This window comes from Branchiostoma lanceolatum, chromosome 3, assembly GCF_035083965.1.
Source record: "Branchiostoma lanceolatum isolate klBraLanc5 chromosome 3, klBraLanc5.hap2, whole genome shotgun sequence".
Classification (NCBI taxonomy): Eukaryota; Metazoa; Chordata; class Leptocardii; order Amphioxiformes; family Branchiostomatidae; genus Branchiostoma; species Branchiostoma lanceolatum.
Window position 1 is genome coordinate 938,317 of NC_089724.1, and position 27,113 is coordinate 965,429.

Below are 27,113 nucleotides of genomic sequence, written 5' to 3' on the forward strand. Positions count from 1 at the left end.
AGTCATTTATGTTTGGTACCTTAAACGCATGTTATACATAATTCTTCGTGGCGATCGACTGAAGGAAAATGTGTTGGCTAGATTCTACGTCTTGTTGGACTGAATGTACATACATAGAATTAGGACTCTGTTCCAGGGACTTAATAAACCTATTTGTCAAATTTCTATTTGTTTGCTTAGAATTAGCGCGGAATTTTTATTCGCTTTGTTCATTTTTATGATTATTACACTATTTTCCTGGCGGTCGACTAAAGGAAAATGTGTTGTCTACGTTCTACGTTTTTTTTTTGGTTACATATAAATGTGAGACTTCTCTATGATCAGACCTCTGCTCCAGATAATTAACAAACCTATTTGATATATTATGTTTGTCTGCATAGATTAAGCATGTAATTTTCTTTAGTTTCTTCCATTTTTATAGTTACAAATTCACCACAGCTTCGATTTTTTTTTTCTAGCGAGGGAATGGGCTAGCCTTCACTGATCAACTCTAAAAGATCGAGAATTATGAATCTGCCTTCTTGGTGGCTTCAGATTTTTCTTTTTTCTAGCACAACAGTTGTTTTGTATCCCACCACTTGTTGTACAGAAGCCGTTTTGATATCCACTTCTCACGTTGAGAAAAGCCAGTTAAAAGGTGAGTGTTTTGGGTTTGCTCTAATCGGATTATGCGGGGCCGGTGTCCGGTCTTCAGATGGAGACAGCTAACTCAGATCATCGCCTTAGCAAAGCCGGATCACTCTAGCCGCCCGGAAAACTTTGCAAAACACAGACAAGTGGATTAAACAACTCTATAGACTTTTCAATTTCCCTCTTGATTCTCGTGAAAGAAGATTCAATCATAGTCAGAATGGCGAGTCTTACGTTCCAGTGATTTTCATCGGGCGCATTTTGTTGTGTTTTGGAACTCCTGTTTCTGGCTGTGGGTTGTTACTGTTCATTGTGGGAGACGTGGCGGCATTTCGTCGTCTTTGCTTGCCATGGAGTTTTCAAGTTTTCGATAGGGAACTACACCCGAAGTGTCTGGTCACAGGTTACATCGTTCGTTTTTCTAAACATGATGATTGACTATTTTGTATTTGACAGCCGAGCCGCCGCCAAAACAGCGATCTTAAAACTGTATTCCGGCACGGTCGTCTAATTTTTCCTTGTGTGTCTTTTGTCGAGATTCGGAATGGAAAGGTTGCGATATTTAGCTTTTACCAAGATTTTATGCATACAGTTGGTGTACGTTAGAATGGGAAGTTCAGGATGGAAAGTGCAGAAATCCTGTACCAGGCTGTAGAAAAAGGTGCTTATTCGACCACACGATCGCTGTATCAACGTAAATTCGTTTGATACAGCTATATTCGCGGTAGAAAGCTCTGTATATATTGCCCTATCAGAATATAACATCAATGAAAATAATAAGAAATTCTACTGACATAAAACACGATAGGTCATCCCTTTATTGAAATACTACACTGAACCGGTGATTTCTATTACCATAAAGTACATGTATCAGTAATATACCCCTCGACGCATATCGTTACCTCCAGTCAATATTGCAATATCCTATTATTTATGGTGCGGCATTAGAAGTTTGGAAAGTAGGCATTGTATGTTTAACTGCTGTAATTTACATAGTCGTTGAATCGTTGACAAACAAAAGTTATAAGTGACATTCCGTCAGTCAGCCCCTCCCTCCCTTCCTCCCGTGGGACGTGACGTCACAGGCCGGGTATGGGCCGCCCCGCCGCACAGACCAGGCACAACTGTCATGGCCGCCGCCTGACTGACAGGACCGGACCCGTAAACAACACCGCTCGCAAACTCAGCGCTTCTTCAGCGGTTCCATCTTTCACAAAGTCGCCGGTAAAATTCACACCGCATCTGTTCAGGCTGCCTGGAGAAACTTTCAGAGCTGTTCAGGTGTCTTGTTGGCGTGAGGTTTTTCGGGCCCGAACTGTCGGGGCGGATTCCCCATCTGTGTTCCGTGTGACACCGCGAGAGGGACCTTACCTGGGCCGCTCCGCCATAAAACTGCCGCCCTGAAAGGACCGGAGGACGGTCGTGAGATTTATGTGTTTTGCCTGAGGTCCCGTCTGACTGAAGGACACCCCGACAACGACTCTGTCCGCGGGTCCAGCGAGTCGGCACCGACGCAGGTCTAACGAGGTCACATCGCTGGCACGCACGCACACGGCTCGCTGTAAACACACACACCGCTCCTCCCGACGGGTCGGCCTCATCCCGCGCGTCTTCGGCAATCTGAAGATCGTTTCGGACGATTTGCCAATTTTGCGGAGGTTTTGGAGGGAGTTGCCAAGGCGACACGGTGGAGTCGTCTGCGGAGTGCGCCGTGCCGGGTGAGAGGGAGAAGGCATGGGACGTAGGTGATAAAGCTTATCTTGTCTTGTCTAGTTTTACTGTGCTGTAAACAGCGCTAACGGGCGCCTTTTGTGGTTCAACGACTTGTGTTTTTTTTATTAGGACGGAGGAAACAGAAATGCTCATTTCTGTTGCTTTTGGTTCATGACCTTGTCAAAACGATGTTTTACAAACGTCACGCTACGCATTTTCGAAAGGGTCTCATTATGACTTTTCTGTTACTACTGCAACTTCAGACACGTTCCTCTACAAGCAATGACAGTACCGAAGTTACTTTGCAGCTTTTATATTTTGTAACATATTTCATCGACAGTATGTCTCGCCTTTGTCATTTTGTGTAGAACATTTCAACACTGCTTTCTAACGCCACCTTGAGATATGAAAACATTACATGTAGTCAGCAGTAAGGGTATCCATTCAGCCGTACAAACTCAGTAAACAAAATAATTATCTTCACGTTATGTACTAATTAACAGCTCCTTAAAATACACAGTCTTCCTTACAGTCCTGAAATGGTCAAAATGCAAAGTCCCATGCACAAACTGAGTGACTGTATTCTTGGCCAAAATAGCAGATATCCCGGAGGAGGGTAACGCGTTCGCCGGGATATTCTAACTTCATAGCAGTTTTGGCTGCACCGCTGTCGACCATTAACAGAATCACATTCTTTAACTTGAACTGATAAAGATCTACATGTTAAACTGATATAGTTTGAAACGTGATCAATCCAAATTCGATTTCATCCTTCATTGGAACACCGAAAATGAACGGAAGCTTTATGCTTTAGAAAGAAATATAATACAGTAATATTTTTAGAAAATGATTTTAAAACTGCACAGTTTACTTTATTTCTATGTTAAAACCTAAAACACATTAGTAGTACCACAAACAAATTGAATTCGTATAGCGCATTATTTTTTCAGTGATCCGGAGTTTAATATTGTATGTGGCAATCTAAATGTACCATAGGCCTGTAACTTGTAATAGATAGACCTACATGAACGCTGCTTACTGCTGAAAAGATCTTTTCCGATCATACAAAGTTTATAAAGCCGCTTATAACGAAGCTAACCAGTTCTGACAAAAGTTTTACTGTAATTTTTTCTTCTTTTGTAGCCATCTAGCCGTACTGTAAAAATATTCAACCACGCAATGTTGACAATAACTCAAAACCGTTTTTGGCAAAACAACAATTTTTCCTCCACTGCGTTATTTTATTCATGCCCCCGATTTATGGCAAGAAATTACAGATTACGTGAAAGGAAACCCACGTTTGTCATAGAATTCCATAAGTGTCTAGTTTCTATTATAGGTAGCTCTGAACTGTATTCCAACAAAAACAGACAAAAGTTTGGTAGTGTAGGTATATTGTGTGCTGAAACAAATTTTAATATCTACTACAATCCCGTATATAAATAATTTCAACATTCTTTTAACATAAAGAAATTCTTTTGTAAATATTTTATCGGATTCAACGTACAGTTTGACAGTATGTGGCTCAAAGGAATCGTTACTGGCAGGGATTATAGTCAGGAGGACCCCCTGTAACAACGATTTAATGAGTGGTCATCGTGGTGTTCCAAACATTTTATCATTTTGCCATCTTTTTAGTACTATATAAAACTATCACCCTAGCAAAAAGGAAACTGTGTTTGTAGCGCTTTGTTTAGTCGTAATTACGAGTTCTTTGTTAACAGGTATTTTAGAAATAAGGCTTACCTTTCCTGGGGTCCCACTTTCCGTCATTGTACAGCAGAGAAACACACAGTCCACCAGAAATGAAACAGGCCAGCGTGCAATTTCTGTACATTTTATGATTCTATGTGTCCTCGGCGAACTTATTATATCGCATGCATACAAAAATGGCTGTCACCGATCAGAGCTTTGCGATGGATGTCGAACAAAACGGTTTAACTTTATCTTTAGGTTTTTCTTTCTAAATAAAAACAGCATGAGCTGAGCAAAACAAAACCTACCGGCTTTACGACTGGTTCCACCGCCCTTATGCCGACAGAGCGAGGAAGAGTCACCTGCCTTCTCACCTGCGCTCCCACCTTTTCAAACCGAACATCAAAGGGCCGTGGCGCCGTCCGGCCCAGCAGGAAGCCTCTCCCAGCCCGGTAACCGTGCGGACAGGTACGGCTCACCTGTGCGCACAGGTACATGTACGGAGCCGTAAAACTCGGATGCTTCGTCTACATACCTTCTTAAAGATCTCTACCTTAAGGTTCTTAAGCTGGTGAACTCTCGGCCAGCTAAGGCGCGGAGGTGCGGACATCTGCGGGGGTCGCTGCGGGTCTCCCCCGGGTGTTGGTTCCGGATCTACCCGGCCTGCAGCGCGCCGCCAGGCCTCCCCACACAGCGGGACGCCCCGCAAGTCTTCCCAGGTACGCAGGTGTTTCAGCCAGGACGGCCGCCTCGCTAGCACGTTCTCCGCGAACTCTTGCCAGTCAGTGGCTTCTGTCTGCTTCTGCTGCCGTGTGCCTGGTCAACATTGGACAGGGAAGCCGTGGTTTCAGTCCCAGGGTCCAGCTAGCGTCGTGGTTCGAGCACCAACGTCCAGATAGAGTCGTGGACCGATCCACAACATCCTACCGAAGGTTTGCGCCTGTAGTTCATGGATGGAGGTATGTCGGATGAAAGGGCTGTTGTATCTGTTAGTAAATGCTGTGCAGAGCCTTACCTTAAACGGTCACGCCTTGCAGGCAGTGTAGGTTTCACTGTAAAAGTTAACATAGATGTGTGCATCTTCTAAGATTTAATGTGGTTGTGGATTCTCTTCGAGGGGTTCTGTCTGCGTCTAGCTAGTCCATTTACAAGGACAGGGACATAATTTCAACTGCTTTGGTGGCTGCCTGGTAGATTTTACCCTAGTAGAGATGGATCCCACCGTCTAAACCTGTATATCGTTCCTCAGACTTCAGTTAGAGATAGAGGTTGGGTCTGATGCCAGTTGCTGAAGTGGGAACAGTGTTTCCTGATTTGGGAATGTTGCTTCATTGACTTGTACAAACAAGCTGGTTTGTCTTCTTTAGCTTTCGTGTAGGCGAGGACCTTCAGTTTTTTATGTCGGCTGATATTGCCGGTAGACTTGGCTCTGCATTCAACTGTTTGGACATCCGGCATGGATCTAAAAAGATTTTGGCGATATATTTGATGAAATGGTTCAAACGGGACGGTTTGATGAAAACAGTTTTCCACAAGGACAGTGCACACCGCGAGACATCGACGGCTCTGTTGCCTCATCGATATGGTCAGTATCTTTACTAAATCATACCCGACTTAAGTCGACAAAAAGCCCTTTATCTTTCTAGTTTGATTTACGGAGTCGGTTCAAGAGTGTGAATCCGTCTGTGAACTGTCGTAATAAGAACTAACCGTAAGCGATAATTTACAGACGTGTGTTTGTCGATTCTGGGAGTTCATGGGTCACTTCAAACAAGCTTTTGATATTTTCATAATCATGCTACTCGTATGATGTATACTTCTTGCTGAAGCCAAAGATTTTCCAGAAGATAAAAATATCTGGTTATCATTTATGCCTCCCTATAATGGATCAAACTAAAACGTTTCGGAAGCATCCAAAAAACATGAATGTTTGGCGCCTACGTAATTATAGCAACAGGCCTTACCCAATGGTCTGTTTATTGTCGGACAAAGATTTTAACATAATCCCTAAATTGCCATGCATTAAAAACGTACGGAATCCATGTCAACAAATAAAAAATCAATTTGGAACCGAATCACTGCGTTGTGCAGTTTATCGGGGATATTTTCGTCGCTCATAGGATATGTACGATATCATTTTACCTTATTTTATAGCACGTTTTGTTGTGTACATATTAGCTGGTCGCCTTGTATCTAATCTTCTAGTTAGTCCGTAAGTCCGTTGATAGTGTTCAGCAATTTGGGCTTTTAAAAATCTTACTCTGCGGCACGTTTTCAATTATTTTTGCTGCTCGGTTTATATGTATCAACTCGTCAACTCGTCTGTCGCACATACACATAGACGCATTGGTGAGATTATCTACAACACGGTTCAGTTGATTTGCTTATTCAACGATTTCCGCATCTTTACCACACTGAGGAAAATTGTAGATTTGCCCTTTAACATTTTGAAGGGGTTCGTGAATAACCCCACCCGACTCTGGTGGAAGCTTTGTGTGGAGAAGAGATGCCATCGGACACAAAGAGTAGTCTTTACCAGACTAACTACTCCAGCTATAGTGAGAATATTTGGCACGGTTTCACTCTGCAGACTTCTAGTCCTACACGGGCAATATGTGATCCTCACCGTGGACTGATTCTACTGGTTAATCATTCCTTTTTCTGACGAATTCTACGATCCGTACGCCCGGTAGCAGGGCCTGGTAGAGGCTACACAAAGAGCGCGTCCGTGTATTGTCGTGCTGCACATTTGGCGTGTTTTGCCGTGTATTGTCGTGCTGCACATTTGGGTTGTTTTGATGCATGAGGGCGAGACTCAGCAGGGTACCTGCCGACTCCCCTTCTCAGCCTGAGGTTACCTGTCCCGACACACCTGGCCGTGTCTGGCAGCGTCTTATACAGGGAGACTTTAAGACGGTCTGACTCTGGTCGTCGCTAAGGTGTGAGTAGGATCCAAATAGTCGGCAACATGAGCTTAACTATGTCTTGATCTGTATCCATAGGGTGGGATACCAACCGTTCTTTGATGTCATATAACATTGGTGGCAGCTAGAAATATAACACCGTGCGACTTGTCGCGCCTAAGTCAATATCTAACACCAAAAGGTGATGCAATCTGCTTAATGAAGATGTCACTACTATTTTATACGCCATCGTTTTACATTGTACGTTAATCGTTCGAGATAAAACACTTTGCATACCTAATTTTCTTCATTTTCAATTGAGAGGATCACGCTTAGAATTCACGTATCGAAAAATTGAATGTTTCAGTTGATAAATTCGAAATTATAAGCATGATCGTTTTTTTTTCCTTAGACGATCTGGCAGAGGGAAACCTATTTACAACGTAATGTTGTTACATTATAAACTCACTGTTTGAGCTAATACATTTTGCACGCCTCATTTTTAGTTGATAACTCGTGGTGATAGTTATTATCGTGGTTGTTTCGCTTTCATACAAGATTACTGGTTGATAAATTTTACAAAGTTATTTCTTACTTCACCTGCGCGTCGCCCCTCCCGTCCGTCCTGACGTCCCTCTCCTCACCTGAGGCCCTGCCCACCTCCCACCTGGCCGCCATTAACACGGTACACCTGGCCACATTACCTGAAAGCAATTGACCCAAATCTGACCCACATAGAAGCTGCCTTTTCTACCTGCGAGAAACATTCATTTAATGGAGGCATTTACGCGATGGGTGACACGTTAGGTCTGGTGCACTACCAGGTCATTAGAGACGGGACCAGCGGTAAGATTTATTGACAGGACCGCGCGTTAGAGAATGGGGTCCTCCTCAGCACCACTATTAGTCTGCTCAGCAGACCCGAAGTTATTTGATTTGTTGGTTTCGGTGAATTTTCTCGACACGACAGATGTTGAACGGAAAGTCGTTCCCTCGCACTCTCCGTCAGGAATGCGCTGGACTGTGACTTAATTCTATCTGTTTACGGCAACATTGCGGTCCGAGCATAGATCGTAACGTTACATGTTGACGTGTGCATCGGTAGAGTCTTTATTCCTAATGTGTCCAGTATGATTGTCCGCTTAATGCGATGGATTTTTAATACGTTCTTAAGACAAATTAAGATAACGGGTTGTTTTTTTTTTTCAATTGCTTGCCATATGGGCAGTAGGCGATGGTGAGTGCTTCTGGACCGTTTGAGGGTAATTCGAATCGCTTCTTTTGTCAGCGGTAGTATCGGTTTACACAATACTGCCATATTTTTCTTCTCAAACTGGCTTAACAGTGAGTTGATCACTGCAGAAATATCGTCAATACCATACATTTTATTTCGATCTTGTCCTTACATATTTGATAAAATCATGTTTTCTTTTTGATGAACAAATCTTACAACTTTTTTCCAGTGGATTAATCGTTTAACGCTTATCTGTTTACAAGCGTTTTGATGATGAGTTTGATGCTAAATCAACATTTCTAAGTGAAGTCATTCTAAATCCTAGGCCGTACTTTTCTTGGCAGCAAGTTGTTGACATTGTGCATATTTGTTAAGAAGCCGCAGCATGGTGTTCTGCATTAACTGAGAGAACATTTGAGACGCTAGATGTGAGTCTATGTGATCGGAACGCCCTTTGTCATCAGGGCGATCTCGTTTCACACCTTCAAACATGTCAAGCATTACACATAGAGTAGAGCTTTAATCACGACTTCCTAACAACCATTCTGCACGCCTAGCCCCGCATTTATCACACTAAACATTCTCCCGACCCCTACTTACGGCACAGCTGCGTTTGGGCGATTATACACATCGTCACGCGGAAATACATGACATTACACATCTAGTAATGGTGTAGTTTTAAGATATTTAGCTACCTAACCCTGTGTGCGAAAAAACAATCCAGCATGTTTGCTGCCGATTGAATTTGTCAGATCAGCGCACTCATATTTATTCTTTGTTATATTTACATGTGGTTTACAGATAGCTACATCTTTCTGGTGCGGTAAGGGGTTGTTCAGAGTTGGTTTTCGGAAGTTCGACCCGAACCCTGTGTTGTGCCTAAAACAATGCAGCATGTTTGCTGCCGTTGAATAAGTCAGATCGGCGCAGTCAGATCTATTCTGCGCTATGCAATATATCTACATTTAGTTTACGTATATTCACGTCCTCTGGTGTGAATTGTTGGTAAGATTCTGAGCAGTTTTTTGGAGGTTCGACTTTGGCTTGGCAGTTTCTGCCTCTACCGCTGAACGCCCGCACGGTCCAGTTGGTACATTCTCTGAGAGCCTGTAAGCGAAGGGAAGATATTCTAGTAGGAAAGTAAAGTGAAAGAAACGTTAAGATATCTACAAGAAGCTCTACAAATGTTTTAGTTTAAGATGTTCCGCTTGAAGCTATATTCTTCCTCTGTGATGTACTTTGCAATTGTTTGATTGCCTTGGCATGGTAAGAACAGTGCTCACAGTATATCGCTGGAGGTTCAATTAAAAGAAGTATGTTCCCGTGAACGCTACATTCTCTTCTTCTAAATGAAAAGAAATTCGTTAGAAACTGTAAAATAGCCTCGCTAACGGAGAACACTGGTTGCAATATCCCATTATATCTTTATCTAGCTAGTCCACTGTTTTCTGCTGCTGCAGTAGTCGAAACATTCTGCAGCCGCATTAACTAAAAGAGTAAAAAGGGCGCTATAACCCTGTCGTAGCGAAGGCACGTCGCCTGATGATGATGATGTTAAACTAAAAGAAGTATGTTGCAGGTACAGATCATCTAATTCAATGATAATTGGAACGAGACCACTTGTAGGAAACGAACCAATCGTATCAGAGCTGTGTAAGAGTATTGGAGCATAGCTAGAGTCTCAAAGTGGTGCTTTATCCCCCATAATCTCGTTAGCTCCATTGAACTCTCCAGGAAACACTTGAGAAGGAAAAAAAACGTCGTTTATTTCCGGGACATTGCGGCACGGATTACGGCCGCCCGCCGGATTACGCTGTCCGATTGTAATTGGATTAACCAAATCCGCCGCAATATGTCGACACCGGCTCGCCAGACCCGACCCGTAATTGCGTACCTCTGATTTTCACCCCGACCCTCCTTTCTCGGCAAGTGTAGCCCGACAATCGGAGTGGGTGAATACAAAGGCCCCGTCAGCGGGCGCAGTGACCGGGCGGGCGGGGGGGACCCAGCAGATGGAGGCGCTGTGAGCACCGCGCCGCGCCCGGCCTTTCAGCGCGTTCGCCCTAACAGGATTAGTCCAACCAACAACAATATTGTCCCATCAAAGGAGAATTCTATTATCTGTACCCGATACGTAAAACGTGCATTCAGACATTCCGTTATGGAAATCAGTGCACGAAGTTAGCCGACATCTAACGAATACAGATGGAGTTTTGCCTTTAAGTTAATATCTAATCGTCTAGAATGTCGATGAATCATATACACCTTCTTTCAAGTACACTGGCTAATTTTGTACATTACTTAATTGGACGTTCGTCATTTCAAACCAGTAAGCAAAGAAAAGGAAAGCTGTTTTTATAAACATAAACTAAGTGTTTAGCTAGTACAGTCTCTTCATTCGTGTTGCTAAAACTCAATCATCTACAAACAGAACCAATCCAGCAAACAAAGGAAACAAACGTCCATCATCTTTGTTCCACAACTATGTGAGTTTCTGTACGCTGATTTTAACTTCAACTTAAAAAAAAAAAAAGCCTACAAGTTGGTCCGTACATATACTTTACAACAGATTTTATACCCACTCTTCTCATGAGCTACAGTAACGCCATATACAAAATATTTTCTTTGTCTGATCAAAACCAACAATGCCGTCTGGATGCCCCTTCACAGACTCCCACCTACGCGAGTTGTCAGGTTGAGTTTGATGAGCACAGTTCTGTCATGTCTGATGTTAATACCCAATTACCTAATGGCCAGAATGCATGGTTTGTGTTCATACATGGCTTCACCATCTCTATGTTCACACAGTATATCTACAAAGGATGACATGATGATGTTTGTGCCATTAGCACTTTGCCTTTCTTCTTCGCCATTGTTTGTTTCTCAAGCACCTCGCATCCGCTGCTTATTGTGCACGTGGGACGCACATTTAGATCATTAACATTTGAAACAAAGTATCACCCTTTTTTCATCTCAGAGTGCAGTCTTTCCGACAGTCGTATGGTATTTCGATGGGGTAATTTGCTTCAAAAACATTCGCTGATTCGCTAAAGATAGTGTATAACAGAAAGATAGTGTATAACGTCCGATATCACCAAAAATTTATATATTTCGTTGCTTTTTCTGTTATGATTTATGATTTCTTTTTTGAAACTCCTGTTGCTCAAAATCCGTTTAAACTTCTTGCTTTCTCTGCGTGTTTAGTTCGAATGTTTGTTATCATCATGTGTGAAAACTGTTGTAGATTCGCTTGTTCATACTTGTTGTCAATAGGAAGGTAGATGAATTATGTAGCTTTATTGATTATTATTTGAGCGTTGTTTAAGTGTGGATAATAGCTGTTGCGTGCGTGTTTATTGATGCCATGTTTACTAACAAATGTAAACTCGAGGGCCGAAGCGTGCGTGTTGAGCTTGTTTGTTTGTTTGTTTGTTGTTGCCATGTTTACTAACGAATGTAAACCGGAGGGCCGGTGCCGAAGCGTGCATGTTGAGCTTGTTTGTTTGTTATTTGTTTACTTGTTTGTTGCAAATTGTTGCCATGTTTACTAACAAACATAAACCGGAGGGCGGCAGCCGAAGCGTGCGTTTTGAGCTTGCTTGCTTGTTGAAGTGATGTTTGCTGACGATTGTTTACCGAAGAATCGGTACCTAAGCATGCGTGTTGAGCTTGTTTGTTTGTTATTTGTTTACTTGTTTGTTGTTGCCATGTTTACTAACGCCTGTAAACCGGAGGGCCGGTGCCGAAGCGTGCGAGTTGAGCTTGTTTGTTATTTGTTTACTTGTTTGTTGTTGTCATGTTTACTAACGCCTGTAAACCGGAGGGCCGGAGCCGAAGCGTGCGTGTTGAGCTTGTTTGTTTGTTATTTGTTTACTTGTTTGTTGCAAATTGTTGCCATGTTTACTAACAAACACAAACCGGAGGGCCGCAGCCGAAGCGTGCGTGTTGAGCTTGCTTGCTTGTTGAAGTGCTGTTTGCTGACGATTGTTTACCGAAGAATCGGTACCGAAGCATGCGTGTTGAGCTTGTTTGTTTGTTTGTTTGTTTATTTGTTTGTTGTTGCCATGTTTACTAACGCCTGTAAACCGGAGGGCCGGTGCCGAAGCGTGCGAGTTGAGCTCACGATCTCCCGGCGCGGCGTCTCGGGTGGCCGGGCGGCCGCTGCAGAACATGTAGTCTGGGCCCGGCCCCTTCTTTCCCCGGCCTGGTTCGAGCCGAGCTGCCCTGCTGCGTTCAGACTGACGCCAAGCCTCGGTAGCTTCTTAAGACCCCCCCCCCTGTTACCTGTAACCCCACCTAACATCTCACAACTCCTCGGTAGCTTCTTAAGATCCCCCTGTTACCTGTAGTTCCACCAGACATCTCCAAACTTCTCTATAGCTTCTTAAGATCCGCCCTGTTACCTGTAGCTCCACCAGACATCTCCAAACTCCTCTATAGCTTCTTAAGATCCGCCCTGTTACCTGTAGTTCCACCAGACATCTCCAAACTCCTCTATATCTTCTTAAGATCCTCCTGTTACCTGTAGTTCCACCAGACATCTCCAAGCTACTCTATAGCTTCTTAAGATCCCCCCTGTTACCTGTAGTTCCACCAGACATCTCCAAACTCCTCTATAGACTCTTAAGATCCCCCTGTTACCTGTAGTTCCACCAGACATCTCCAAACTTCTCTATATCTTCTTAAGATCCCCCTGTTACCTGTAGTTCCACCAGACATCTCCAAACTCTTCTATAGACTCTTAAGATCCCCCTGTTACCTGTAGTTCCACCAGACATCTACAAACTCCTCTATAGCATCTGAATATTGCCCTCACCTACCATCCTTTAGATGACCTTTTCATCTATCTCATTTCACTGAGAACCTCAGTCTGTCCATCTCTCATCCTTTCCTGGCATAACTATTTTTACGTTATCGAAACCCTTGTCACCTATACGTCCTGTAAATCCTTGACTGCCAAATTTCTACTGTATTTTTTCTGCAGTCTTCACGTATTTCAGCGCATATATTTCCACCTCTTTGTTCCTTACCCCCTATCTCACGAGTTATCCCAAACTGGTCCTGTCTCTTCTCACCATCCTTCCTGCCCAATCAGACTACACTTGACGTTATTTCCCCGTACCCACTCCGCCGTTAGACAAGCTGTCATCTCCACTTCTCCCGTATCTGTCGCTTCTCATCTGTTATCTCTCCGCACATCCTCTCCGCCCAGGCCATGAGCCAGCCTCTCAGCTTATCTCCAACACGATGCAGGAGATAAACCCATTCCCACCTACAACTCTGCCCTACTGACCCCTTCCTACAGCTGACCTGGCCTAGATCGAAGCCTCATGTTAAACCTCTCTAACACTCCGTCAATCCATCTTTTTTTTTCTACGCACCCCCTCCTGTAGTCCCCCCGTCTATCTTCTTATTCTAGCTTTAAACCTCGACGTCCTTAGCCCTTCTAATTTTTTACAGGGGTAGCTCTTCTAGTCTGAGGTAACCTCATCGTCCTAACGACCTCCTCCTGGAACAGGGGCCCCTCGGCGGGGGAACCCCCTCACACTCTAGGGGGTCCCCCCTCCTCCGTGCTCCCCCCTGGCCTGAGGCTGACTCGGTCTTGCTCTATCCGTTACCCCTCTACTCACAGATAACCTCTCATCACCTAAATACCTCCTAGAACAGACACCCAACCCCCCGTGGGAGAACCCCCTGGCAGTCTAGGGGGTCCCCCCTCTCCGTGCTCCCCCCTGGCCCGAGGCTGACTCGGTCTTGCTCTATCCGTTACCCCTCTAGTCACAGATAACCTCTCATCATCCTAAATACCTCCTAGAACAGTGGGGGAACCCCCTAGCAGTCTAGGGGGTCCCCCCTCCTCTGTACCCCCCCCCCCCCCCCCCCCCTGGCCTGAGGCTGACTCGGTCTTGCTCTATCCGGTGCAGGGCATAGCGGCGTGAACCAGCTCGGGGGCGTGTTCGTGAACGGCCGCCCGCTCCCCGATTCCACGCGGCAGAAGATCGTGGAGCTGGCGCACCAGGGCGCGCGGCCCTGCGATATTTCCCGCCTTCTGCAGGTCTCGAATGGGTGCGTGTCCAAGATTCTGGGAAGGTAGTGTATCCCATACAACGATCTACAAAAAAAAGCGATAGCCTTAAAGATAAATGCCTCCATTAAAGCACAAACATGCTACAAAAAGAAACCTTCTTGCGGTATTTCAGCAAGCTAAACTCATGCTAAATTCCAAGTATTAAAGCCTTCAAATGAGACATTGATGCACTTTGGAAACATATTTGGTTCCTGATAGACGCACCAAAGAAGGTAGTTTATACAGCAACCGTGTCCAAGATTCTGGGAAGGTAGTGTATCCCATACAACGATCTGAAAATGCAAAATGCGATAGAAAATAAATACAAAGAAGCACATGCATGCTACAAAAATAACCTTTTCGCGGTATTTCAACAAGCTACCCTAATGCTAAACTCCACGTATCACTAATGGGTGCGTGTCCAAGATTCTGGGAAGGTAGTGTATCCCATACAACGATCTAAAAAAAAAGCGATAGCCTTAAAGATAAATGCATCCTTTAAAGCACAAACATGCTACAAAAAGAAACCTTCTTGCGGTATTTCAGCAAGATGAACTCATGCTAAATTCCAAGTATTAAAGCCTTCAAATGAGACATTGATGCACTTTGGAAACATATTTGGCTCCTGATAGACGCACCAAAGAAGGTAGTTTAAACAGCAAGCGTGTCCGAGATTCTGGGAAGGTAGTGTATCCCATACAACGATCTAAAAATGCAAAATGCGATAGAAAAGAAAATATAAAGAAGCACATGCATGCTACAAAAATAACCTTTTCGCGGTATTTCAACGAGCTTCCCTAATGCTAAACTCCATGTATCACTAATGGGTGCGTGTCCAAGATTCTGGGAAGGTAGTGTATCCCATACAAAGATCTCAAAAAAAAAAAAAAAGCGATAGCCTTAAAGATAAATGCATCCATTAAAGCACAAACATGCTACAAAAATAAACCTTCTTGCGGTATTTCAGCAAGCTAAACCCATGCATGCTAAATTCCAAGTATTCAGGCCTTCAAATGAGACATTGATGCACTTTGGAAACGTATTTGGCTCCTGATAGACGCACCAAAGAAGGTAGTTTATACAGCAAGCGTGTCCAAGATCCTGGGAAGGTAGTGTATCCCATACAACGATCTAAAAATGCAAAATGCGATAGAATTTAAGCCTTCAGATGATGGCGAAAAGACATTAAAAAATATCTGCAATATCTCAAAAGGCTACGTTCAACTCAGTGAATAAGTACTTTGCAGAAGCACAAAGGAAACAGTGTTTTGGTTGGTTTATCATTTGGAAGATCAGATAACGTGAAAAAAAAGCAAATACATGATTTTTACCCGTGATATCTCCTTGTGTTATGAGGAAATACAGTCTTAGTGCAAATATAGCCTTATTGTTTCCAATATGACCCAAGTTCATAGAATAAAACATGTTTTTATGGTCACGAAATAAAAACACAGATAATAAAATATTACCTACTCTTAGAGAAATGATACCATTTATTGGCTTGTAAGAAAACTTCGACAAGGTGCTAAATCATCGACGGGAAGTACTTGAAAAATGATGTGTTTTTACATTTCTAAATTTATTTCCAATAAACTTGCTGGTCCGTAAACAATATCCACAACGCCGTTCAAAACTCCATCCATGCATGATGAAACCGTAAAAAACACCCGACGAGCCTACCGAAAGCCCCCATCTCACTGGACCCGCGGCACGCTGGCGGCGTCGCTGCGTCCTAAACATGATTTGTGTTGCCCTTGACTTTCTAATGGGAACATCATCCAAAACGTACAAGTATCACCAAAAAGACAACAAAACACACAAAGCTTAAAACGATTCGTTTTTTGGCGATGAAATTCGTTGAGTGCTTTGTCAATCCGACCGGCCGCAGCGTGCCGCGGGTGCAGTGAGAGGGGCGCCGAAGCCGACCCAGTGACCGCGCGGTCCTACAGCGCGCCTGTCTCTCCCTCCTCCCCGCAGGTACTACGAGACAGGGTCGATCCGGCCCCGCGCCATCGGCGGCTCCAAGCCCCGGGTAGCCACGCCCGAGGTGGTCGCCAAGATCGCGCAGTTCAAGCGGGAGTGCCCCTCCATCTTCGCCTGGGAGATCCGGGACAGACTGCTGTCAGAGGGCATCTGCACCAACGAGAACATCCCCAGCGTAAGTACCACGCTTTGTTTCTTTGTTTTAGTGTTTTCTATATAAGTATTTGTTTATTGTTCGAAGTCTGGTTCTATAGGATATATTTTCACGAATGAGAACATCCCCAGCGTAAGTACCACGCTTTGTTTGTTTGTTTTAGTGTTTTCTATATAGGTATTTGTTTCTTGTTCGAAGTCTGGTTCTATAGGATATATTTTCACCAACGAGAACATCCCCAGCGTAAGTACCACGCTTTGTTTGTTTGTTTTAGTGTTTTCTATATAAGTATTTGTTTCTTGTTCGAAGTCTGGTTCTATAGGATATATTTCCACGATTGAGAACATCCCAGGCGTTTTGTTTTGTTTGTTTTAGCGGTTTTCATTAATTTTTGTTTGTTGACTTGTTCTAAGTCTGCCACTATAGGATAATTTGCACGAATGTGACTTGTGAACATCCCCAGGGTTTGTTTCTTTTAACGGTTCTTTTTATTCTATTACGTTTTTGCTTGTTGACTTGTTCAAAGTCTGTTGCTATATGACACATGCGCGAATGAGAACATTCCCAATGTTAGTTACTGTTTGCTACCGTCCTTGCTAGATGGAGCTTAATTTCTACCGGATTTTGGCATTGAGCTAACTGGATTGATGAAAAATCCATGGCTGTATTTCTTTGAGGATTGCTGGCCCGAAAATAGATAAAGGCGGAAATAAAATCACGTTAAGTATGTAAGACGTGGAGCCTCCATCAGTTTGCTGTCCTGGTGTATGGTTGCGTTCATCGAGTACTCTCCATTTACTCTTCGATGAAAAATGTGAATCAGGCAACAGTTGAGGAAAATTTCCTGTCGGTAAGAGTACTCAGACGATTGGTTTAAAGGGAGGACCTCTCAGTCGCGTTATCCAGACACAACGCTCCAATTATACATCCGATTCACATTGTAGGTAAAACGTTAGAGTGGAATAATTGAACGTTTATATTTCCAACACAATAACTAAGTCTATCGAAGGACTCGGCTTCAAGAATTATCTTCCGTTTTTCTCGAATGTAAAAGTCCCCAGCGACTTTTATGCCTTAATAGTTCGTCCCAAACGCGCGTCAACTACCGCCTACGCCAAGGTTACGGCCGTTTAAAGTCATCTTGTATATTTACACTAGAAATTAAGGGTTCGGGATGTCCCTGAAGGGTAGGTGTCCGAGACGCTCTCCCGACAGGTGCGAGGAAAAGCGCACGTGCGGAGCGGAAACCGTTCATTACACAGCGGCACGGAACAACCGACATTACCTGCACGGCAATTTGCGACATCCACACCCTGCTTCACGCTACCAGCAGGGAAGATTTATTGTGATGATGTTTAAGGGGTTAATCCGATGCATCGTCTCCCTAAACACGCCTTAAGTATTTCCGAACTGCGTTGATACAGATAAGCAGTTAATACGCCGCAATAGAAAAACTACAGCGGGTAGAAATTTAAGAATACGAAAGTAATGCAGTTTTTTGACAAAGAACACCCATTTCGTCAAGCGATGCAAATTTAAGTATACAGACATCTGTAGCTCCGGTTCGGTAAGGAATATCAACATCATAGAGAAGTAACGATTTAGCTCAGAAAAAAGCACGTCTATTAAGATTTGTATGTGAAAACATTTGCCATAAGTTTGTAGTACACGCATTTGCCATTAGTTTGTAATGCACAGATCTGACAAATGTTTTCAAAACTCGAAACTGCAAAGCAGACCTCTTCTGTTATATTACAGGAAAAACGTAACCCTTTTACTCCGCAAATAAACCATGATGGTCCATATTCCCGCCATCGCAGTAAACGCGTCAATTAGATGACTAAACGTTTCGCTTATTTTCGTTTTTCGTGTGGCTTTGAGAGTCCCCTGAGACCACACACCCTAATGCTCTGTCCCAACTGGACGCCACCTACCAAGTTTATGGCCGTTTTAAGTCGCCTTGTATGTTTGCACTACAAATTAAGGGGTTTATGTGTCCCCATGGAGCACCGGGCTGACAAAACGGCCCGGACAGGTGTGGAGGGAACAGAACGTGCTCAGGTGAAACTCCTAGTACAGCAGAGGCTTCTAATCTTTATAAATACTACCGGTGAAAAACATGTTTTAGAATGGCTTTGTCGGTTTTGATATGATAGAAAACTCACGTGGACATTACAGTCTCCTCAGAAGTACTAGAATAGTATAAATCGTATTTGTGTAACCATTGACTTCATATTTGGAGTATCAACAAAATAAAAAAAGGATAAGTGAAAGTAAAATAATATGAAATTCGGATGAGCGCTCTGTTATATTTAAGGTTGCAGAGAGCGCGGGGCGAACGCGCCGTTTTAGTGGAACCGGGGTGTAAAATGAACCATGTGTAGGGGAAACACCAAACGTTACCGTCCATCGCCAGTGCTGTAAGTCGCCCGGTTGAGTTGATGGATGGATCGCCCGGACAAGTTTGAATTTACAAACGAATCACTCAGCGTGGTCAACGACGTGTTAAGTTCCCGGATGTAATTCGTTAAGAACGACACCTTTTACATTGCAGGTGTCCCCGACCTTTTTTTACGAGGCGGGGGAGAAAAATGGCGAACTGAAATTAAGTCCACACACACATAAATGGTTAGAAAACACATTAACCATCCAGGTGCCTTAACATCCAGACCTTAGCTGTATTTTAAACAAATGATTTATCATGTATTCGATGGCGTTCTGCGTTCAGTCCAACTAAAACTAGATACATGTTAAATCAATGTGACCTGTATGCATAGCCTCTAGGAAATAGTTCAGTGGTAAAGCGAATAAGCCCCTTGTTGGAGTTAGATGTAAACGCATATTAGTCTCTCTCTATGTGTAAAGTATCGAAACCAAGAAAAAAATAGGCACGGAAACAAAGACAAGATGCAAGCATCGAAAACAACAACATGTAGTTACAGCAGTGAACTTCTTCACTTCAACGACACTTCTTGTAAAGAGTATTTATTCTACGTTTATAAAAACATATATTTGGAAAGCGCTGTCTGTACCGGAAGCGGCGCGGTCCCCATCGGCGGGGCATTATCAGCATAATAACCACTCCCTAGACAGGACATTATTAGGATAATAACCGCTCCCAGACTGTATTCCGGGTGTATCAGCGGACGTGCCCTCTCCATGGAGTAAATAATACTGTTCTTAGATTCAATAAGCGGCGGGCTGGCGCGCACTCAGCGCCGCGATGTTGGGAGAGAACCCGGCGAGAGCAGCGGGAACATTGGCATGTAGAAGAACAGACTCTTACCACAAGCCATATTTCTCATACAATCTAATGGAGATCTCAATAAACAAACAAACAAACAAACAAACAAAAGTGTAGCAAAAATACTAGAACCCCCTGAATTTGGGAGAAATCCTGTTAATGTATCTGCATTGGCATATGGAAATTTTGAAGAACAAATTCTTACTACGAGCTGTACTTTTCATATTCGCTGAGACAAAACTGTAGCAAAAATTCTAGAACCCCCAATATTTGCGTTAAGGGCAAATCAAGGAGGAATCTAGTAAATGTATCTGCATAAAATAACTATCTGATACTTCACATTTTCGTTTTGGACAACACAGTAACTGTTTGCTTACAAAACTACACAAGGTTTTCAGAAAAATGCGACTCTTATCTTTTTCCATGTTTATTGTAATATATTGTATGCTGCCAGTTAGCCATTGTAAAACCCAGCATTACATTTCTAACGGTTTCTAGAATAACATTTTGTTAAAATGAATGTGTAATCCGTAGGGCACAGTATTTCTACTCGTTCCACATGTCGTCTCGAGTGTCTAACGAGTGGTTTTCGCCTTCCCTTTTACATCTTGGTGTTGACGAAAACGACAAAAAAGACCTGTTTAAAAGTGATTTCAAAAATGGCCAGGAGTATTCATAGAACGGCGACAGTTTGACTTTATGTTGTTCGTATGTTTAAACGCGATATAATTCAGCCCAGCTCCTGCCCGTTCCATCACCCGTATGCGTGGAGCAGGGCTCCTCCTGGCGCCTTGCTGGTCCTCCTTTGTTGATTTCTATATTGCTGAGCAAATGAGCCCGGAAAGGTCCGCTCCCAGCGGGCGGCGCGGCGACACGATCCTCGGGGGGCTCTTGTGCGGCCATCAGGGCACTCCTACTCTCCAAGCAGAGCTAGGGTTTCGGCTGGTTTTTAACGTGTTTCTAGGCGTTTTTGTCATGCCTTCTACTTTGTCATCGTTTTTGTTGTGCTTGGGTTTGCGACACAACAAAAACGATGACAAAGTAGAAGGCATGACAAAAACGCCTAAAAACACGTTAAAAACCAGCCGAAACCCTAGCTCTGCTTGGAGAGTAGGCACTCCGAGCTGATCCGGGGAGATGTCATATTTGTCTACTCTCCAAGCAGAGGAGTGGGTCCGGCAGGTTTTTGGCGTGTTTTTAGGCGTTTTTGTCGGGCTATCTACTTTGTCATGGTTTCTTTTTCTTTGTGGGTTATAGAGACAAAGAAACCATGACAAAGTAGATAGCCCGACAAAAACGCCTAAAAACACGCCAAAAACCTGCCGGACCCACTCCTCTGCTTGGAGAGTAATATTTGTCATGCTGGAGAAGCCACTACCATGCCTTGAGGACGCCTGGAAAATAGTAGAAATTGGCAAAATACAGTAAATAGTATGCTAAGGGAGTAGGCTACGGAGAGAGGGTCCAATATGCAAACTGTACCCCTATAGCAAATTAACTCCTCTTGCATGTTTTTCTGTCTATTGGGCCGATTTCTACTCTTTCCAGTCGCCTCTGGAGCCTGGTAGAGGCTAATTCTGGGGCATAGCAGACAGGGATACCACTGAAAATTGGGGAAACTACCTTTTCACGTGCCTAGATCTCCGCGATGTGGTGAAGAAAATTCCTCAACTCGCTCAGGACACATCATACAGCGCTGCTCCTACATGCGTATGGGGTGTACCACAGTACTAAAATTCTTTCCAAAAGACAAGCCGCTAATAACGGCGTTTTTAATCCATTTGTTTTACAAAACAAGCATGAAAACAGCAAATATATTTCGTTCTGATTATTCCCATGCTAGTCAATGTGAATTGTGAACCATTCTATAGTCCAGTTCACTACAGATCAACAGTATTGCATGTGGCTGCTAGTACATGACTATTGGGTGATCCTCCACTTTGAAACTCCATCCAAAAGACAACATGTACACAATCATATATTATACAAAACACTGTTTTATGAAACGAGCGCTGAAAGAATCATAATTTTGTTCCAATCGTTTCCATGTGAGGCTTCCAGAGGTCCGTGTGAATTGAGAAACATTCTAAAGTCCTTTTCATAACATTTCAGAAGCATCAAATATTTCTGTTCGTACATGCGTATGGGGTGATCCACGGTATTGAAGTTCTATCCAATGGATAGCATCTACATCACGTTCTACAAACTGACTTTTTCCATTTTACAAAAGGATCGCTGTCAGCAGTTCATGTTTTTATTCTTTTTATCGTGTCCGTAGGAGGTTGGTAAAACTCTTTGCAAAACGTTTTAAAGAAGCTCATTCCATAAAATCTCTATAGTGTTGAAAAATACCCTCTATTGTATGATATAAAGACCATTTTCGTTAATTCCAAGACCGTGCAAAGATAGTGGAACGTCTACTTCTGTATTTTCAATTTCAATTCAGATTTATTCTAACCTATTCCCACCCGCCGTGCGTCATATACATTCCGTGTGGAGTCAACGCTCCTGCCGGAATAGTTTTAATGAAGTTCCATTTCTCCAATATGTGAGTCCGTGTGCTATTCCCCGGCGTTCCATCCGCGCATTTCACGGAAGCAGCCGCGAATTGAAAAATAAAAGCGTTTTCGCCGCAGGGTAGCGCGCTCTCGGGAACAGCCCGCTGGGAGGGAGGCGGGTACGAAAGGTAGATTCTTCAGCGGGAGAAGGCGAGGATGCTAAGTTATATGTGTTAGGTACTCAGGTACAACGAGCTGCCAACAAACAAATATGCACTTTATAGGAACTTAAGAAATACATTTTAGAATCGAAAACTTCGATGGTTCGGGATATTACCACAGGAGAATGTGGATGCTACAAAATATGTTCATGTTTTTGGCGACAAAACTGTTCTTGCCTCCTTGCTCCCTTCCGCTGAAGAAGGCGCGGCACGAGCATTGACTACATCAGATGAGCTTGTTGCAGGTTGCGGCTTGATATTTTCATGAACCAAGAATCCTAGGCGCCAAAATGTAGAATAAGTGTCGATATTTCTATCAACCCGGTTAACGTTTATTCGTTGCGGATAGCGTCGGTGATGTGTACGGTCGTTCAGAAACGTCCTGCCGATTTCGCATCACAAACTGTACAAAATACAGACGCTTCACTTTGAAAAGCCATAAAATACATCACAAATCCTCCTTCTAATGCTTGATTTAAAAGATATCTCTAAATTTGTAACATTTTATCAAATTTCGTTGCTTTTGTAATTCACTTTGTTAACGGTGAAGCGAAAGAAGCTTTCCTTTGTTCCTAGAAAACAACAATGTCGATTTTATCTGCTTCAAAAATGGTCTCCTAACGGAAAGTTACCGCACAGATCCCTAATATATCTACAATCATTGTTTTCCTGTCAATGGTTTGATTGATAGAAGCAATGATTTTATCTTACACATGTTGTTGTAGGGGAGAACAATGACAAGTGGAGATTGCGCGCTGGGAGGGAAGCAACCTGTCGGACTTGAGCTATGCTCGCCCCGATTTTACACAGCATGGATGTAGAAGTCAAAGTTAACGAACTAATCATCATTATTATAGTAGGATAAACAATGTCATAATTGAAATAAAAGCTAACATAGCACGAAGCTAATAGTTATGCTTAAAAGCGAATATTTTCCCGGAGGTTCGTTCGCTAGCTCGGTTTGCCTGGACCGGAACTTTCCAAAGCAGGGCGTATGTCGTGCGCGTCGTGGCAGGTCTAGCGTAATCTCGCCGCCCTTAATTCTGCTCAAGCGGCCAGAAGTCCTGACCGGTGGAGCCACCAGAGGGTCGTTAAGACGACGTGTTTCGTGGCAGCTGGTTACCGGGAGGTCGCGGGGTTCGGCTCGGGCGGTGTCGCCGCCACAGCCCGACGGCCTGCCCCGTCAGGACGCATTACATCACACCACTGGGCACGTCACGCTTCTCACGGTACAAAACTCCCGAACGGCGCCCGCGCGCTTTAGAGCGGACATGGGCACACACCGGGCCGCAGTGTCCCGACTTTCCGTCTAGAACAACTCAGAGCAGGACCCAGGAAAGGGCTGGGCACTTGGACTTGTCGCTAGGATGGATCAGGTAATGCGACCGTTTGAAAGTGAGAGTGTTCCACGGACGGGCGTGATGCGCGGCTTAAGGCGTTCCCTACGTGCTGAGACGGAAACCGTTTGCATCGAAATCTGTAAAACCGTAGGATTTAGTCGGGTATGAATTGAGTAAATGTGATAATTATGGGTGGATTGTCACCATTGTGGCACCAGCTGGTCTGTACTGCGGTAGATCGTTTTCTTTAGAGAGTGTTTTTGTTGCGTATCTCAACATTATTCTTTCGGTCACGCTTTCAGCGAACATTGTGGTGATCATCTGTAGACATTTTTTGTACAGTACTTCATTTTGTTTGAATCATTAATTTAAACCAAACACGTAAAATCAACGTAACAGTATTCATCTGACTTTGGTGTTATTTCTTGTTAAAACGTTTTGTTTCATGGCTGTGACTGTAGTAAGAAATCATGCGTAGATTTCACGGTAGCAGCCCAAAGCTTATTGAATGTGTAAGTCATACTGGCGGAAAAAGAAACACCGTTCTTAGCATAAAATATGAAATACCATTTGGATCAGGTAGACATTAAAACGTAAAAAAAAATAGTATTTTCTTCCTTATTCAAACAGTTTGACAAATACCTGCCCGTCGTTTCGTAAAATGGGGTTTCTTCTGCGTTCCTCGAAATCCATCACCTTTTGTAAAATTAACTCGGATACAAAGGTATTCCCTGCTGTAACGTTTTCTTTTTTTTCCCTTTTTTTTCCTTTTTTTGTTTCCTTTTTTTCTAAGAACAGCACTTCTCGATTAGCTTGTTCGATATTACGCGCAGTTCCTTCGTGCGCAACCTGGCATTTTCCTTTCTCTGCTGCAACAGGAAATTCAGCCGGTTTAAAACACTCAGTTTCAACCAGGTGTAGTTCACGTTTGTAACACTTATTTTACTTTTACGTACATCTTATTCATAAGCGTAAGGTTTTCTTTGGTTCAGTGGGTTGGTCAGAGCCCGTAACTCCCCGCTGAGGCATTTATCTCTGTGCGCGCCGCCAGACACACGCGGCGGAACGCAACGATTTCATCCGCCAAAACCGGACGAGTAGTTCTAGAAAAAAACCCTCTTCAAGCTGAAATGTTACTGAAGGATTTTTTAAGTGTATCGTGATGAATGTGGAGTGTCTTTGTGGGGTTTTATTCGTTAATGAAGGGGGGAGACTGGTGATCAGGACGTCTACACCGTTCCTCCCGGGATATCGGACCGTGCATCCCGCCTGGCGCTGTCGCTGTTGTAAGCGCTAGCTTCTATTGTGTTCCCGCCTGTAAAAATGTCACATTTGCCTGATTTGTACGACTAATAACAGCCTTAATCTCACCATTAACGCATGCTTAATCCCAGGGCAAGAGCATCTCTGTCACAGAAATATGGCTCTTTTCACATTTCGATGGTTCGCTTGCGCAGCGTGAAGTGGTTAAGATATGGATTGTTAACCGTGAAAGCAAGTTGGATTCCCTATTCTTTTTGAGCGCTGTTATGTTTAAGTCGAGTGAGCTAATAAACCATCAATTTTCAGAAAGTGCTCGCCTCACAATTGTCTATTGAAGCACATTAGTTGTAACATGTCACAATAAACTGGTCCATAATGTGTTCATGGATAGAAAGGTTTGTTCATTAGAGTGCAGTGAAACAAAAGTCAAAATCCATTTCGCTGATTATGACTTCTGTGTCATTTCACTCTACCGGATACACCGATCCGTGAACACATTGTGGACGGATTGGGTCTAGCGTCAGATAGGAAGAGAATTTTAATTTTTTTGAAACATCTTCTCAAGTGGGACATTTTTCTCACTGCCGCTAGCTATGGACCGTTCACCGAAGGTTACTTCAATTTTTTTCTTCATACTTTATTCTATAGACGAATTTTCTCTGTAACACGTTTCTCTGTTCTGCGTTTGTCAAATGTTCATGTTTGATTGTCGTCATCATCGCACGGCTGCGGCGCAGTCTACCGCAAGTCTTAGCCAATTTTCTCGTCTTCCTTTTGCGACAACCACAAGAAATTTGTATACGAAAATTAGCTTGATAACTTGTCAATCTGATTCGTTTTTGTGTCTGCGTATCTGGATGCGATTGTTATCTATTCGCGTGTGTCTGGTTGATTATTTTCGTGCCGCTCAGCTTGAATGCGTAGAAGTTCTCATCGCCTTGTGTTTAAGCCTACCCGTTTTTCAGCGTAACTGGTTCAGAGCTTCGTTTGGTATTTTATCGTGTGGTATTCGTGCCTGCTTTCTTATTTTCGTTTTGTTTTTTCGCTAACGTTATGATAATTGAATTTATGGTTTCCGCTAATCATTTTTGAGTGAAGAAACGAGACGTAAGAATTTCTTAAATGCATTTTCTCTTCCGGCCATCAGTATTTCGCTCTTTTCGATTTTACCCTTGTTAACCGCTAAGCTGTCAGTTTCCTTTGAGTTAATAGAATCATTACGTTGATGAAGGTTAGACATCCAGGTAATAAGAAACGCCAAGAACAGTTACTCAAACAATGGATAACATTTTGAAACTTTCATCAAACAGTGACTGTTTCAACATTTTATCAAGAGGTTTGAGTTACTGTCATTGTCTTGACTTTATGAAGGGTGTTTTTTCTCGCAGGTTTCATCTATTAGCCGCGGCTACGGAGCCCGTCACTATACATTGTGATAGTGTTGCTTGAACTAATTATGTATAGAAATGACGTAATAAATTGGCTTTCAAAATCCGATTTTCGGGCCCAAATATTGCTTAGGTTTCCTTTGATAGAATCAATGTCCTGAATTGATGAAAGGTGTATTTTCTATCGCAGGTTTCATCCATCTACCGCGTGCTGCGGAACCTTGCTAGTTGGGTTGTCTTGAGTTAATGAAGGGTGTTTTTTTTCTCGCAGGTTTCCTCCATTAGCCGCGTGCTGCGGAACCTTGCTAGTTGGGTTGTCTTGAGTTAATGAAGGGTGTTTTTTTTCTCGCAGGTTTCCTCCATTAACCGCGTGCTGCGGAACCTTGCTAGCGGGGTTGTCTTGAGTTAATGAAGGGTGTTTTTTTCTCACAGGTATCATCCATTAACCGCGTGCTGCGGAACCTGGCCAGCGGGGAGAAGAACACGCTGCAGAGCCTGCAGAGCGCCGACCCGCAGATGCTGGAGAAGCTCCGCCTCCTCAACGGCAACGCCTGGCCACATCCGGGACCCTGGCCCTACCCACCAGCCACCGCGGGCGCGCCGCCACCGCAGACAAACGGAAACGTCACCACCAAGAAAGAAGGTCAGTGGAAATAGAAAATAAATTTGTGAACGAATATTGTAGAAGGCGCTTTATTCCAAACGTGAAACTGGAATTTGTTCAACGCGGTTTGTAGAATGCGCTTCTTTCCAATCGTGGATAAACTTTACACCGTTGTT

At 43.5% G+C, this 27,113-nt stretch overlaps 1 protein-coding gene across 7 annotated transcripts in view; it reads left to right on the forward strand.

Annotated features, from left to right (window-relative positions):
* LOC136429626 (paired box protein Pax-6-like) overlaps positions 1–27,113 on the forward strand; it is a 94,941-nt gene that overhangs the window by 52,248 nt on the left and 15,580 nt on the right. For 5 of the 7 annotated variants that reach the window (XM_066419537.1, XM_066419541.1, XM_066419534.1 and 2 more), the window contains 3 exons: positions 14,100–14,265; positions 16,220–16,400; positions 26,766–26,976. In XM_066419537.1, coding sequence (XP_066275634.1) covers positions 14,100–14,265; positions 16,220–16,400; positions 26,766–26,976 — 558 coding nt within the window. Of the gene's footprint in view, positions 1–1,769; positions 2,372–4,414; positions 4,998–14,099; positions 14,266–16,219; positions 16,401–26,765; positions 26,977–27,113 lie in introns of those variants that run through there. The other 2 variants (XM_066419539.1, XM_066419538.1) reach the window with 2 other exon arrangements.